This window comes from Phoxinus phoxinus, assembly GCF_949152265.1.
Source record: "Phoxinus phoxinus genome assembly, chromosome: 12".
Lineage (NCBI taxonomy): Eukaryota > Metazoa > Chordata > Actinopteri > Cypriniformes > Leuciscidae > Phoxinus > Phoxinus phoxinus.
The window spans coordinates 30,429,147-30,444,612 of NC_136887.1; the positions used below are offsets into that span (position 1 = coordinate 30,429,147).

At 40.2% G+C, this 15,466-nt stretch overlaps 2 protein-coding genes across 2 annotated transcripts; both read right to left on the bottom strand.

Annotated features, from left to right (window-relative positions):
• Nucleotides 1-1,854: 1,854 nt before the first annotated feature.
• LOC307008517 (uncharacterized protein) lies at nt 1,855-11,210 on the bottom strand. The gene is made up of 2 exons (XM_079631346.1): nt 10,620-11,210; nt 1,855-10,345 (listed from the first exon to the last, which is right to left on the bottom strand). The coding sequence occupies exon 2, from the start codon at nt 10,246-10,248 to the stop codon at nt 2,491-2,493; it is 7,758 nt and encodes a 2,585-aa protein (XP_079487472.1). The 5' UTR covers nt 10,249-10,345; nt 10,620-11,210; the 3' UTR covers nt 1,855-2,490.
• On the bottom strand, nt 11,186-15,398 carry trpt1 (tRNA phosphotransferase 1). The gene is made up of 7 exons (XM_079631347.1): nt 15,107-15,398; nt 14,844-14,925; nt 14,441-14,610; nt 13,447-13,624; nt 13,189-13,245; nt 12,983-13,093; nt 11,186-12,827 (listed from the first exon to the last, which is right to left on the bottom strand). Exons 1-7 carry the CDS (start codon nt 15,164-15,166, stop codon nt 12,805-12,807), a joined length of 681 nt encoding a protein of 226 aa, XP_079487473.1. The 5' UTR covers nt 15,167-15,398; the 3' UTR covers nt 11,186-12,804.
• Between the last annotated feature and the right edge of the window lie 68 nt (nt 15,399-15,466).

Here is a 15,466-nt window from a genome sequence, read left to right on the forward strand (position 1 = left end):
AAAATATCCAAAGCAACTACAAAAATGTCAGGGACACCCCCGCCCACAGAGACCTTACTTGCTGAAGGGGTCAGTTGTGATAAGGGTTAAAGGTTAAGGGTTAATCCTCAATCTTACCTGGGATTTAGGAATTACCTTAATTTATGTCATCACCTAATTTTGCAACTGAATCACCAACACACACACACACACACACACACACACACATACACACACACACACACACACACACACACACGTTTTACATTCAAATATGTTTTTATAATGACCAACAAATTGAATCTTTGCTAAATTAATGAATAAAATAAATAATAAAAATAATTTAGTATTTCATGTCCATTTATCTATACATTTTAAATTCAGGAAGTCAAATCAGAATGAAATTCATATAATTGAAATTGTAGTTTGTCAAGATTGATTTATTGCATGACAAAGTTTTATGTCAAAGTAAAAAATATTATTGAAGGTTTTAGACAAAAAGATTTGTTTGAAATGTCATCCATAGGATTGTATTTGTATTTAAATTACATAATGCTTCTTTATGTGCTGTGGAGCCCCACACATGACAATAAAAAGTAAATAGTGCACACTATATAATATTAGTGCGCACAGTAAAAAAAAAACATTCCCTGGATGTCATGTGCATGCTCCATAATATTCTGTAAATGTATAGAGCAGGGTGAAAGAACACATATTTTCCCATTCCCTGTTGAATTGATCTGAATTGTTATTCAATAAATTTCACTTCATTATGGAATTTGGCCAAATTTCAACTCGAAGTTGAAATCTAAACAATTCTTTAATTCTGAATTTTGCCTAACTTTTATTTACGGTGAGCCAGTCAATATATTTCTAATAACTATATTTCTAATAATATGTGTCTAAATATATTTCCCTAACATAATGTAAACTTTTATATTAAGTGGTTGCATCTATAGGTTCTTCAGTTGACTCACCATTCAATACACAAGGACACATTTATGGCAAAGACACTCTTGTTTTTATTTCCACTCTACTCCCTTGGCTGTCTGCTCAGAGGATCCTGAATGAAGTCATAGACAGACTTGAATGTCTTTGTTTTCAGTCAAACACCCCACAAACAGGGGTAAGGCCCGCTCCCCCACAAAGCTGTCCGCCCACACTCAGACACTTCCATCATCCTTTCTTACAGTGTGATCAGACAGGTCAGGAAATCAAATGCAGTCATTTATGGGTGCGGCTGGAGTTTGAGGGAAGGGAGAAGACTGAACTGTTTGCTTGAATAAGTGGAAACATTTTCACAAAACGTCACAGCTAAGACCATGGTGGTCCATTATGTCACATCAGCCATGTTGAAACACCCAAATAAAAATAACACCCAGAATAAAAGAAACACCCAGAATAAATCACCCCAGTCAACACATGCTTCTTGTTTTATTCAGCTGACAAAATGATCCCAGAGGTAATGGAAATGTATTTTATTTTAAGAAAAAAGAGGGGGAGGGGGGCATATTATTTATACACATCTGCATTTAGCTGAATTTTGATTGATTCTTGGAATGGTTATATCATGATGCCAATATTTGTTTCTTCCTCAAATCATACACATGATTCACATTCGTGAAAAAAAGCATAAGAATGATAAACACGGATGTTCGACCTTGTCCACTAGATGTCATCCTGAGATAAAAACAGCCCAGCAGTGGCCCTATATTCAAGGCGAGTCCTCTTCTATTGTGCATGTTGTGGCTGGCAAGTGTGGTTCTCCCAAACTTGGAAACTCCTTTTACCTCTGGACTGTTACTCAAATAGCTCACATATATGGCAGTTAACATAATTTAATGAGAAAAATCTGAGACATGGATTTTTCAGACAGTTATTTTTAATGGGGGGTATACATGTGTAAAAAATAGTAAATGGCAATCCTTTGATGATAGAAAATATGTGATTTATATACCAGTGAACTGGTGGATCTTGTTCATCCACCTAAATGTACAGCATTTACTTGCACATCCCAGTGCACATCAAAGGCTTAGCACAATTATAAGTTATGTCATATATCACTTAACTTAGAAGTGAAATGCCACACACATTATTATAGCTGTAACAACAAATCCCTTTAGAAATGAACTATTAAGGGGTTTCAAAGGCATTGATTGAATCATGAAAGCTATTGAAAGATAAGGCCTACCATTGCATAAGATTGGCCTTTGCGAGAAAGGTCTAGGACTTGGGTGCTGTACAAACAATTCAGTGAAATAACATCAGATAATGACAACTATGATGAGAACAACAACCATATTTGTCAAGAAAACAGCAAAGCTGTTTTGGGTCTTTTTTAACAAGTTAACATATTGTGTTTTACAGTAATGGTTTAAATAAAACGAGAATAGACAACATTAATACTGTCTTACAACTGTTGACTAGAAATGTTGACTTCTAAAATCCAGCTTAAATTAAAAACTATAACAGATTCCAAACGTAAACAGACCACATGTCTCTATTGTTGTTTCATGCTCTTCTTCCCCCTGAAGGAGGCATGCTTGAAGGTGCCTTGTGGTAGCAGTCTGAAGGGGTTGAATTTGGGCTTGCATTCATCCCAGTGGGGATATAATATATGCTCTCAAGATAGCTTTGATCCAGCAATGAGTGGCCTTTGGGTTCATTTTTTGGCATCTGGCTCGCAGGGCTTCCATACCTTAAGGAAGTCTGGTGAAGCGTGGTGGGGACAGGAGGAGGCTCTGGATGGCGAGCTTGTTGGGCACTGCCTGGGATTGCTGGATAAGATGGCATTGCATAAGGTAGGTACTGTGGTGCAAACAACCCAGGACTGTGCAAAGAGGAGTAGGGTGGTGCAGCTGGTGGATACAGGCCTGAGTGGGACATTGCCTGCTGCGGTATGAGAACTTCCACATACTGGCCCAATTCAGGATCAAACAGCATTTTTCTGAGAGGCTGCATTGGTACCTCAATGTAGAAGTATTTACCAGTCTCGGGATCAAGAAGAACACGACGAGGACCTTGGCCACAGCTGAGCCCACTTGCACTCTCTGGATACAATACACTGGCTCCACCCGGGCCTTCATTTGTGTAATCATGAGCAAAAGATGGTGGCAAATCTTGGGGATTAAACAACTGAGGCCTAGGATCCAGAGTAGACATGTTAGCTGAATGAGAGTACTCGTGATAGGGAGCAGAAGCTGCTGCTTGAGGTGAAGGATGATTAGCTGGGCGTCTATCTGAATGCAACCCAGAAGTTGGTGGTTGGTCATCACAGTAGGACTGGGAGTTTGAAACAGGAAAAGCTCGTGGGTTGTGTAGAGGCTGAATCAAAGCTGAGCCGTGGGGTATTGTGGTATTGGAGACTGGTAGAGCATCGGGTCTGCACTGTTGAGGACGAACTTGAGCTTGCGGAGGAGCTCCCGGACAGGTATGGACCTGGCCTGGAGACCGAGAGGCTGCTGGTACCCGTTCTTGTGGACTGTGGTGGGGATGTCCTTGATGTGAGTGGGAACTTAGTGTGCAGGAGCATGGAGATTGCTTAGTGGATGGATGATACCTGCATGACCTTTGTGGGGGCAAGTCTGACAGCCGTAGCGGGCTGAAACTCTCTCGCTCATCATAGCTGGGGGGATCATCTGAAGCATAGAAAAGATAGTCATCTGTGTGAAAACGATTATTAGATGATCCTCTTGTCACAGATTGTGTGTGGCCAAGGGCTTGTGCTCCTGATGAGTTAGAAGCAAAGGAACTATCTAATATTGAATGGTCTTGACTGAATGATGGGGTCTGCTGCTGGCAAGTGCTGGTGGTTTGAAAGAAAGCAGAAGATTGCTGTTGATCCAGACTGGTCAATGTCATCGTGGTGGATTTCTGCACAGTATTTGGAGTTGTTGTGACTGGGATGGGTGGTGGTTTGTTGCTTGATACAGCCAGTCTTTTTGTATCTCTTAATGAAGCATCGTTTGTTTGATCCTTGTGTATCACGGTTGGTGTTTCATTTTTCTTTGATTCACCACTTAATCTGGTTTGATGCTTAATAGCAGGTGATGGTTGAGCATCTGCTTTCGGTGTATCACTTGACAGTGACCTAATTTCTGCAAATGACTGTTTATAGCTGGGTTTTTGTGGTACAAATGGCTTTAGCCTATCAGTCGATATTGACCTCACTTGTATGGGTAACTCAATCTCTTTTGATGCATTCACTGGTGTGGCATTATTTTTTGTACTACTTGAAAAAGACCTCACCTCTGGCTTGTCAGATGTTGCTAGATAAGTTGGATTTTGTGTCATAGTTGTGGTGGCAGTTATTTTCTTCTTTTCTTGTTCCTTTGATGATTCCCAAGTTTCCTTGGGACTTTCAGTTTGTCGGGATGTCCTTGAGGAATTGTTGACAAGAGCTGTTGGACTGCATGGCAATGCTGTATTTTCTGCCTTTACTTGTGCTTCACTAGAAAATCCTTCTGATAAACAGGCCTGTACAGGTACCTCAAGCCTGTTGACATGTTTAGCTGTAGCACTTGCACCTTCTGTAAGAACATCACAAACTCCGATATCAGCCTGCATCCCTTTCTCTTTCAATAGCATGGAAACAGAGTGGCTGTTGCTTGTAGCTTCCATTTGAGTTGAGTCAGGGATTGAAAGATCAAAGGTCTTTGATTTGGATGTGCCATCCGGCAGAACCACTAATGCAGAAATTTCCCGCTCCTTACTGGGGGGTCTAGGCGGCATTTTAGTACTCTGATCACAGTGAGTATAAGACCTCTTAGTGGTACTATCCGATTCAGGTAATCCACTTATGATTGAAGAATGAGATTCTGATACTTTTTGTAGTGACTCAGTCTTTGGCAAAGAAGCTTTGGATGTTATTTTAGGGATGTCAGCATCTCTTCTTGTATCTATACCCACTAATGGTTGTGATATTTTTGATATGTCAACAGGCTGTTTTTCAACATGACAGTGCTCAGTTTTGCTACCCGATGTTTGTTTGTCCTTCCAACTGATGGCTTTACATTCAATGTGTAAGGCTGGAGTAGTTTGTGGCAGCTGCTGTTTCTTCTCTTGAATGACTGTGTCTTCAGTAGAATTTGAATTTGACGCCTTGAAAGAGAGGTTGTATGTGTTTTTTACTAACTTCCTTACATCCCTAACTTTATGTATAACATATTTTTTGTTCATTTCATCATTTTCTTCTGTCTCTATGACTTTTTGACTAGATTTGATGCTCATATCTTCTGCAGCATTCTCCATTGACTGAGATTCAGATGTTTCTCTGGAATGTTCTATGTCAGGGGATAGAGACACTTTCAGAGAAGATGTCATTTTCCCTTTGTTAGATGAAGGTTTCAAAGTTATTTCTGGAGTTTTTGACATAAATACACTCTTTCCAGCCAGTTGTTCCTGGTTTTCTGGTGTCATCTGGCGCTTTGTCTCTCTGCTTGTCATTTTGCTCTGCATGCTTATTGTTGGAGTGGCAACAGCAGGACTTGTGTTTCTGACACTGGCATTTGCTGAGTCACCATTGTACTTCTCTCCAAGGTTGCCACCTCCTCCCTCCTTCCAATTACTCTTGCGGTTTTGTTTCACATGCATTTTGTCTTCAACTGATGTAAGGGCCACTATAGGCTTTTTTTCTTCCCTTGTAATGTTGCCAGCAACCTGAGCTTCCCCAGTGTTAAAGAACGCAGGTCTTAAGAATGGCTTTGGAGGAACTTTTGGGGCACACTTTTTCAGCTGACGATGTGAAGATCTCTCCTCTTCAACAGCTAAATCTTTAGATAAAAAAGTACATTCAAATTGCTGGCTAGAGCTTAAACTATGCCTTTCCATGTCACTTGCTACATCATCAAAAGAGCTGGGGCTGATATGAGAAAGTTTGTTTTTATCTCCAGATGGACTTGGGTCTGCACTTTTTGGTGAGTCTTTCTGCGCATCTTGCATTTTCTTTGACAACACGCTCTTGATAATGCAAGATGCCATTTGTGTCTTAGGGGAGCAATCATCTAAAGACACAGACTTCTGCAATGTCCTTTTCCTGTCATTTTGTGGTGAATCTGGTACCTCCTTGACAACCTCTTCTTTCACAAAAGCTGGTGTGCTATGTTGGCGAACAAGGTTGTTTTGTGAGTGCCTACTTGTTGAGGGTGAATTCAAAACATTTTCAGAGTTTCTTTTATGTTTTGTTTCATCTGTGTTCCGCCTTAACAGCTGTATCTGCCTTTTAGGTACTGTCTTCTTTCCTCTATTGAACTCTTCTTTGCTCTCTACAGCAACATCCACACACTCAAAACTCCCCATTTCAAAGTGTTTGTTTGGGTCCAGGCTGTCACGGGGTAGAAAAGATGAGCCATCATTTTCATGTAACGCTGAGCCACGCAAGTCTGCGTAGGTCATCCATGCAACAGCACCAGGGCTGTCTACGGTCGATTGCTGAGAAACATTTGTTGATGACCTGTGGCTTGAATTGTACACATCCAAATAATCCACCTGAGGGCTAGACAGACTTCTGAAAGCCAGATCTGTAAACCATTTTACTTCATTATCTGCTTCATCTAACTCACTTCCCATGCTGGAGTTCTCACCAGTATACTCAGGAGAAAGAAAGCCTGCACTGCTGTGTTTACCTCGGGCAGTTGATTGGAGCCTCCTGGCGCCACCCTTGTTCTCTTGTTGTGAGCCCTTAGCTCTGAGAGGACTCTGTTGCTGCAGAGTTGTTGGGTGCGACTCAAAATAACAGCGAGCTGGAATTCCCGACTTTGGGTCTCGACTTGAGAGTGCTGGGCTGTGGCCTGCGGGCCCTTTTCTATTCCTGGCACTGAATGACAGCTCAACCTGTTGCCCTCTGTTACTACTATCTTTCATAGTCTCCTCCCCCTCTCCCTCCCTCTTTCCACTCTCCTCCTTTTCCCTGCATGGCTGCCTGTCAAATTTATCACCACTGTCCCTACTGATAACCCCTGGACTTTCTCTTAATGCTACAGGCATTTGGCTTTGCCTCTTGTCACTGCTTGGGCAATAATTTCCCAACATTTCTGTTCCCTTGTTGCTATCATAAACCTCAATATGGCATTGTTTCTTTTCTACAGATGTCCCTGGTATTGGCACAGATGAGGCCCATGGACTCAGAGAAGCTGGCATTCCACAGACAGTTAAATCTGTTGTGTTGTCAGTGAAAATTTCCTGATGTTGCTCCATTTTTACTGTGGACGATCCATAACCTGAAGGTTTTGATGGTGAATCTTGCAAGATCTGCATTTGGCTAAGAATTTGTGGCCCACCACCTGCACATTCATCTGGGACAGATGAACTGCTTTTAAAGGTCTCTGTGTCAGCAACGCCATTAAAATTATCGCTGTCTATTGGGTTAGGAGATTGAGGATTCATTCCCTTAAAGATTATGGGTAAAGACAGATTTTCTGCTTTTTCAAGAGGGATGGAAGGCTCGGTTTGGAGATCAGGGGATATTGCTGTGTCCCTGATATGGTCTAATGCAGTTGATGAGGGCCTTGATCTACTCTTTGGTGTTGACAAAAAGTTCCTTGAGGTAGGTGAGACAGAGGTTTCATTTTCAAAAAGAGAGTTGGAAGTTTCAGTAGAGTTGCCACAGAGAGTTGGCTCTACCACACGTGACTGTTCTAAATCTTCATTTGGTGAAACATTATATGTGATGCCTCCAATCACAGGGTATTTTGTATTTTGTGGCAGAACGCTATAAGATATTGTTTTGATTTCAGGTGAGCAGCTGACTGATCTCAATTCTAGTGAAGGGGTTGGGAAAATGGGCTCTGGTGTAAGGTAGTGTTCTCTGCTGTTTGGAGTGGAGGTAATGCTACTTAACGCAGGCGTGGAATCTCTAGTGCATGTTGGTGTTGCTCTGTAGTCATTTTCTGTGATGGCAGGGGTGGATGGCAGGTCATCAGGTTCTGTTGAATAAACCATTCTCTCATTTGTAGGTGACTGTCTGATGGTATAACCCATCGGTTCTGATGAGTGAGCTGGAACGGAGTGATCAGAAGAGGAGTAGATATCAGCATGACAGCAGAGGGAAGATGTTGAGGCTTCAGTTTTAGTTGAATAAACCGCTTTCTCATTTGTAGGTGATGGACTGATGGTGTAACCCAGAGAAGAGTGAATGTTTACTGGTTCTGAGTGATCAGGAGAGGAGCAGATATCTCTGTAGTCAATATTTGTGCTTACAGGGGAGGATGGTGAGGCTTCAGGTTCAGTTGAAGAAATTATTCTCTCATTTGTAGGTGATGGACTGATGGTATAATCCAGAGAAGAGTGAATGTTTACTGGTTCTGAGTGATCAGGAGAGGAGCAGATATCTCTGTAGTCAATATTTGTGCTTACAGGGGAGGATGGTGAGGCTTCAGGTTCAGTTGAATAAATTATTATCTCATTTGTAGGTGATGGACTGCTGGTGTAACCCAGAGAAGAGTGAATGTTTACTGGTTCTGAGTGATCAGTAGAGGAGCAGATATCTCTGTAGTCAATATTTGTGCTTACAGGATAGGATGGTGAGGCTTCAGGTTCAGTTGAAGAAATTATTCTCTCATTTGTAGGTGATGGGCTGATGGTGTAACCCAGAGATGAGTGAATGTTAGCTGGCTCTGAGTGATCAGGAGATGAGATATCCCTGTAGTTAATCCTTGTACTTACAGGGGAGGATGGTGAGGCTTCAGGTTCAGTTGAAGAAATTATTCTCTCATTTGTAGGTGATGGGCTGATGGTGTAACCCAGAGATGAGTGAATGTTAGCTGGCTCTGAGTGATCAGGAGATGAGATATCCCTGTAGTCAATCCTTGTACTTACAGGGGAGGATGGTGAGGCTTCAGGTTCAGTTGAAGAAATCATTCTCTCATTTGTAGGTGAAGGGCTGATAGAGTAACCCACATGTGAGTGAATTATTACTGGTTCTGGTGAGTAAGCAGGTGCTGAGAGATCAGGAGAAGAGCAGGTTTCATTGATCTCAGGTGATTCCAGACTTTCTCTGCCATCTATGGATGAGCACACCTGTCCTCTTGATTCAGTGGAAATTGCAGACACAGATAGGGAATCTATTTCTACATTATCACTGGTAGATTTAGATACTGAAGATGCACCATAAGTGTCCTTCAAGTCTGGAAACTCTGATGTGTTCCCCACTTGAGTTGAGCACAAATTCAGCAACTCAGGTGAAGATCTACTTGTGGATGCAGGTGTCGAGCTAATTTCCCTGCTTACAGGGGAGATGGAGGTTAATCTGAGCTCTGGCATGACACTGGGTATGGGTAGGATATTAATATCTCTGTTTTCCGGTGGAATAGACATTTCCTGAATAGGACGGCAGTCTGTTGGAGAAGTCTTTGACAGTTCTGACGCAGAGCCACTGATAATCATCCTTTGTGCAAGTAGAACGTATTCCTCTTGTGGATAGTTAATATTTTCATTGCTCTCAGAAGACACCACATTATTTTGTTCAAGTGGAGATTCTGCCAAGGGTTCACAGTTAGTAGACTCAAATATAGGTATGCAGTCTTGTTTATCTAAAAATGGGCTTGTACTTGTATGTTGAGGTGCTGTAATAAATTCTTCTTGCTCAAAAGTGGCAGGTTCTTTCTCCTCTAAAGGGCAAGATGTAGGATTAGAAAGACCCTTTTCTGGAATAATCTGATTTATAGCTGGTGTTGAATCCATGTCCTGTGGTTCAGAAGCATTTGTACATTTCTTTTCATTCACTGGGGCAGCACTCACTGACACTTGAGGTTCTTTCCAAATGTTCCCAGTATGTGAAAGGTCATTAACATTCACTTTGGTTGCAGGTGGTGTGTAATCAAGTGGGTTAAGTCCATTTTTAGAATCAGATAAGATGTTTAATTCATCTGAATGTGGATGTGATTCCCTGGTCTCCCATGTGGAAAAATCCAGTATATTTTTGGGAGAAGGTGTGTTGTAAGGGACGTCAATGTTGTCGCTTAAGTCAGATCCATTGGCAGTGTGATAAGATCCTGAAGAGTCATTGGCATCATCTGCTGGAAAAGGCTGATCCACTTCTCTTCTGACAAATGTCACAGAGGCTGGGCTACTGGAAAGTGATGGTGATTCGCCGTCATCCCCAAAAATGTCACATAGGCAGGTTGTTTCAGATATAGCATTATGATGGTTGGGGATTGAAGTGATGTCAAAAATCTCCACACGATTTGGCCCTTCACGACTCTGCAGGTTGAACGTTTGTGGAGCACTGCGAAGGAAAGAGTAGCTGTCTCCCTCTAGAACCCAGCGCTCCATTTCTTCACTTCAGATAGCACAGGCATTGGGTTGTCACACTTGAGCCATTTATAAATGCCTGAACTGGTCATTTAGCAGTTGTTGAATGTTTTCATACCTGAAACATCAAAAGAAACAGTCTTGTTACTTGTAAAATTAACTTTTACTCTAAAGGGTTGTACTATATAGTTACTTTGCACATACAAAAGTCTGCTTATTAATAGTAAACAGTATTACTATTCAGATTAGAGGATTACTCTTATAACTACTCACAAACATACCTCATGCAAACGGATGGAAAAATATATACAGTAACTTTGTAAGGTGAAACATGTTACAACATACATGCAGATATCAAAGTTCACATAAACGTCATCAGATATGATACTTGCCTTTTTCTGATGTTTTCTGTCCATATGACAAGTTTGAATGGAACAGCCCCTCCAGAGAACATCTACAGGGGACAGTTATGCACTGTACCATGAGCAGTGAATGAGGCTCCAACAGGGGGATCCAGTTTTCCGAGTGCCAAACCGACACTTCATCGTAACAGGCCACTCAGTCCACAGATATGTCCAGCCCCTCAAGCTAAGCCCCCCAAAAATGCTACGACTCCTGTACCGTTAGCCCTGTCTGAGCTCACGGAGCCTGGCTATTTCAAACATTAATTGACACCAATTTTTTTTTTTAAGAAACATAAGCATGCATGCACAGAAAAAGGACACGAACCTGACCTGAAGCTTTTTTAATCATGCTTGGACATAGGTGCATGTCTCTGCCAAGCTTAATAGGGTGTTACAGCTTGGAGCAGGTGCTGCAATGGAATAGACAGAGTCTGTGAAAGGAATTTGACACACTAGGCCAAGACAGTCATAGAGGCTCACTAATTTTAGACCTCTTCTATTAGGGGAAACTTTGCTTTGAGAGGCTGCCTAGAGACACACAGACGACACAAAATGGCAACTTTACAAAATATACACCAACTAAACTTTCTAAAGTATTAGATTGCAACATACAGCTCTTAAAAACTATTCCTTACATTTACATCTATTTGATTAGCAGACACTTTCATCTAAAGAGCCTTATAAAATTTAAATACAGCATAAATAATTGCTTTGATCTTAAAAATGCTGGCAATTCAAGATTATTTACAAGTAAAAAAAAAATGCATTAAACATCAGTGATTTAACCTAGTGACCACTTGAACTTGTGCCTATTGTTCAGAGCATCAAAGTATATTTGTTTCATGTGGTTAAAAACTAGTCCACCACCTTACAGTGAAAGAATGCGGAGGACTTCTGCAATGCAGGGATTTAGCGTTCACACAACACTACTGATAGAAATCCAAAAGCACAGCAGCTTGACAGTACCAAGAATAGGTCTTTGATCAGCTGATGGACAGTCAAAACACAATTCTCAATGACCATGCATTAAAGCTAGAGACTTGCATCTCATGAAGCCACTTGACATTTAATATCTTTGACTGAATGGTTGTGAGCTTTTACAAAACTTGGTTAGAATAGAAATAGTTTCGTTAAGCAGCAATTTCTAGTAGTTGTGTCTGAAAAGTCAACTGAAAGCCAGCATAACTCTAGTTCACAGAAAACTGTACATTGTATAAAAAAATTAAAAAAAAAGTATAATCAACTTGGATGTTTAATTAATTTCAACTTAAATTACATTAAACTGACTTATAAAATTGAGTTGAAACTTGTATAACATATAAATTGCTTAACTTATTTTGTTGAGTTAAAGCAATGTAAATACATAGTTTCTCATAACTTATTGATCATATAATTTTTTACAGTGTAGAAATTTTAATAAGACAACACAAAAGCATTTAATAAAAAACATCTTTGCCTGTTATTGGTCTCGGTCTAACGCAATGTAGATAAATATGCTTGCGGAAATCCCCCTGCAGTAACATGACACATCTCTATCTTGAGGTCAGTGTATTTAGATATTCTATTTTTTGACAAATATCCAGTGGGGGGGAAACTGCCCCACTAATAAAAAAACAGGCTTAAGGATGTCACTTGACAATTTGTATGCAAAACATCACACAACCTATCAGATATGCTACTCTCCATAATATATTAAAGATACAGTATGTAGTCCAGGAAATTTTTAAGCTAGAATTGTGTCCTTGTTTGGAGATTACAAGACAGGCTGTGTACCTGAAAAAAAATAAGCTAAAAATACATAATAAATAGCGTATTTCAATGAATTAATTCTAACAGTGCACCAACACTATTCCCTTAATTGTTAATTTCCTGCATGAACATCATGACTCAAACTAACATGAGCATATTCGCTAACCATTGTTCAACTGCACAGCAGTTAATAAAAAGACCAACATGTACATGTCTTCCCATGAATCCTTTCCAAAGTCATCTGTGGGTGTTGTTCATTTGATCAGAATCCAGTCTTATTTCTATTGATTCTGGGGTCTAATCAACCCTGATAATAAATAATGTAGTTATTGTGCAAATTAAACATTTTGTTGTTTTTATTTAGATAGGTCGAATGAACATATCCAATTTTGGGTTTTAGTCAGAAAGAGATCTTCTCCAACAGCTAATGTAGTTCAATTTCACAAGCTGTAAGAAAGAAAAAAAATCACCAATATGCACTGTAAAATATCAGATGCATATATTGTAAGCAACATTTTTATTGAAATACAGTACATGGAAAGAAAATGAATCTGTCTCTAGGAGTGAAGTAAGTTTATGATCTGGCTGTGGAAGTGACTCACGTGAGGGTTTTAGTGTTTGTGCTCGAGAGAAATAGCGTGGCGCTAAAAACCCAGCGGCATCTCCAGGGGTCAACAGCACACCGTTCTCGGACCAGAAGAACTCAATCCCATCTGAAGACCAACCAGAGTGATCATTAGGACTTCTGCACTATAATTCTTAAATGTATATTATCTTTATACTGGTTTTAAAAATGATTTCTTAATACCTGACATAGCTTTCGCAACATCGATATACACAGCCAAATCACAACTCTGTCTCATACCTATAAACAGAAAAGAGGTCATTGAACTGTAAATGACCTGATCATATAAGGTGAATTGCATGCTTCTGTAAACACATCTTGGTCTGGACTGCTTTCTGCTATCCTAATCTGTTGTGCATGCATGCAGGCCTACATACATACATAGTCACATTAAATATATACCCCTAGAAAAGAATCTAATCTGCACTGCATGTCACTCACCACTGATGACTCTGCCCTCTCCAGGTAGCCCAGGTGCCAGGTGTATGTGAGTTCTGTTCATTCTGCTGAGGCCCTGACTGCGTATAGAGGGCCAGTGTGTCATGTATGAGCCATGAACAGCTTCTCTTGGATAGTCCGGATCATCAAGTGCTACCTCTCTCAACTCCAGATCTGTAACCTTGAAGAGACACATTCTAGGATAGGTTAAATGAATACATAAACCACACAATTTGCATCATGTTTTTTTTTTTTAAATGTAAAGAATCTGTAAGATATACATTACATTTATTTATTTTTTAACAGACTTTGCTGTGTATAAACTAAATTAGTATATCACCAATTATATATACATACACTTGAATAGGTACACCTGTTTAACTGCTCGTTAACGCAAATATCTAATCATCTAATCACGGCAGAAACTCAATGCATTTAGCTACGTAGACATGGTCAAGACGATCTGCTGAAGTTCAAACTGAGCATCAGAATGGGGAAGATATGTAATTTAAGTGACTTTGAACATGGCATGGTTGTTGATGCCAGACGGGCTGGTATGAGTATTTCAGAAACTGCTGATCCACTGGGATTTTCACGCACAGCCATCTCTAGTCTAGTGTTTACAGAGAATGGTCTGAAAAAGGACAAATATCCAGAGAGCAGCAGTTCTGTGGGTGAAAATGCCTTGTTGATGCCAGAGGTCAGAGGAGAATGGCCAGACCGGTTCAGCTGAGAGAAAGGCAACAGTAACTCAAATAACCACTTGTTACAACTGAAGTCTGCAGGAGAGCATCTCTGAACACCCAACAAGTTGTATTTTGAAGCAGATAAACAACAGCAGCAGAACACACACTGGTGCCACTGTCAGCTAAGAACAGAAAACTGAGGTACAAATTCACAAGTGCTCACTAAAAGTGATCTCTTTATTTTTCTCTATATCTCTTTAAGATGTATTATCTTAAATTAACACTTTGCATGACTTCTGAGCCTCACTGACTTGCACTGAGTGACCCTGATTGGCTCGTATCTGAAGACGACCATCCTCAGTGTGGTTGCAAAGCTTGAATCGCTGTTTGTCATCGGTGGCCACCACTCGCTCCACATCCTCCAATGAAAATGAGCGGAACTGCTGATGTGCGAGAATTTCCTCCACAAATACAAAGCCATCTGCGGACAAGGTCACATAAGAATTACAGACAGACAACAGGGATGATTAAAAAAAAAAAAAAACTGAATCCAAAACATGTGCTAAGTGAATGAATCATTTGCTGTCTAGACTAGTCCAATATTAACATGAATCATCATCCACAAGAACTTCATTCCACACAATTAATAACTTAATAACAATTTTGTAAGCAGACGGAGTGTTATAATCATAGTTTCTGGATATCACTTCTCACCCGAGTTCATCTGAAGACCCATCTTATTGGCACCATGGCGTAATATATAAGTTAGAGATTTAGACAGGCGCATATCTCTGCTCTGAAAGACATACAAAACAGAAATATAACAATCATTACAGTGCACAGATACTTTCAAAACTTTACCACACAGTAACGGGGCAGTTGACATAAACCTGTCATTAAATACCAGTACAAAAATACTGTCACAAAATACCCGCGTGCATTATACATAACGAATGAATGATCGCTTCTCCTCCCACCTCTTCATCTCGGTTTCCTCTTCCTCCTCTCCCTCTTCTCCCTCGAGGTTGACAGGCCATTTGTCACTTTTTGATATTTCACAAATACAGCTAATATATAGGCTACTGTTACATTTGTTTCGTATAATTCTTCTTGGATTATTTATACGAAACCTATATGTTTAAATTCCTTTCTAAAAGCTTTCGTTGCTGAACTTCTCGTTTCGATAATGGAAGCAGCCATTAATGAACCCATCCATCCATTGACCAACAGGGGGCAGTAAATAATGTTTTATATTTCCTGAGATCCTACGCCGTCTAGTGGGGGTGACTGCACTGATTAAATTTTTTTTTTTTTTTAATGAAATGTGAATTATCGAA

Bases quoted from the DNA above. Each gene is read 5' to 3' on its own strand.
- LOC307008517 (XM_079631346.1), bottom strand. From the start codon at position 10,248: ATGGAGCGCTGGGTTCTAGAGGGAGACAGCTACTCTTTCCTTCGCAGT.
- trpt1 (XM_079631347.1), bottom strand. From the start codon at position 15,166: ATGGCCTGTCAACCTCGAGGGAGAAGAGGGAGAGGAGGAAGAGGAAAC. The intron at 14,926-15,106 runs GTGGGAGGAGAA...TATGTCTTTCAG, and splicing joins GAGGAAACCGAGATGAAGAG to AGCAGAGATATGCGCCTGTC. The intron at 13,094-13,188 runs GTATTAAGAAAT...GTTGGTCTTCAG, and splicing joins TGTTGCGAAAGCTATGTCAG to ATGGGATTGAGTTCTTCTGG.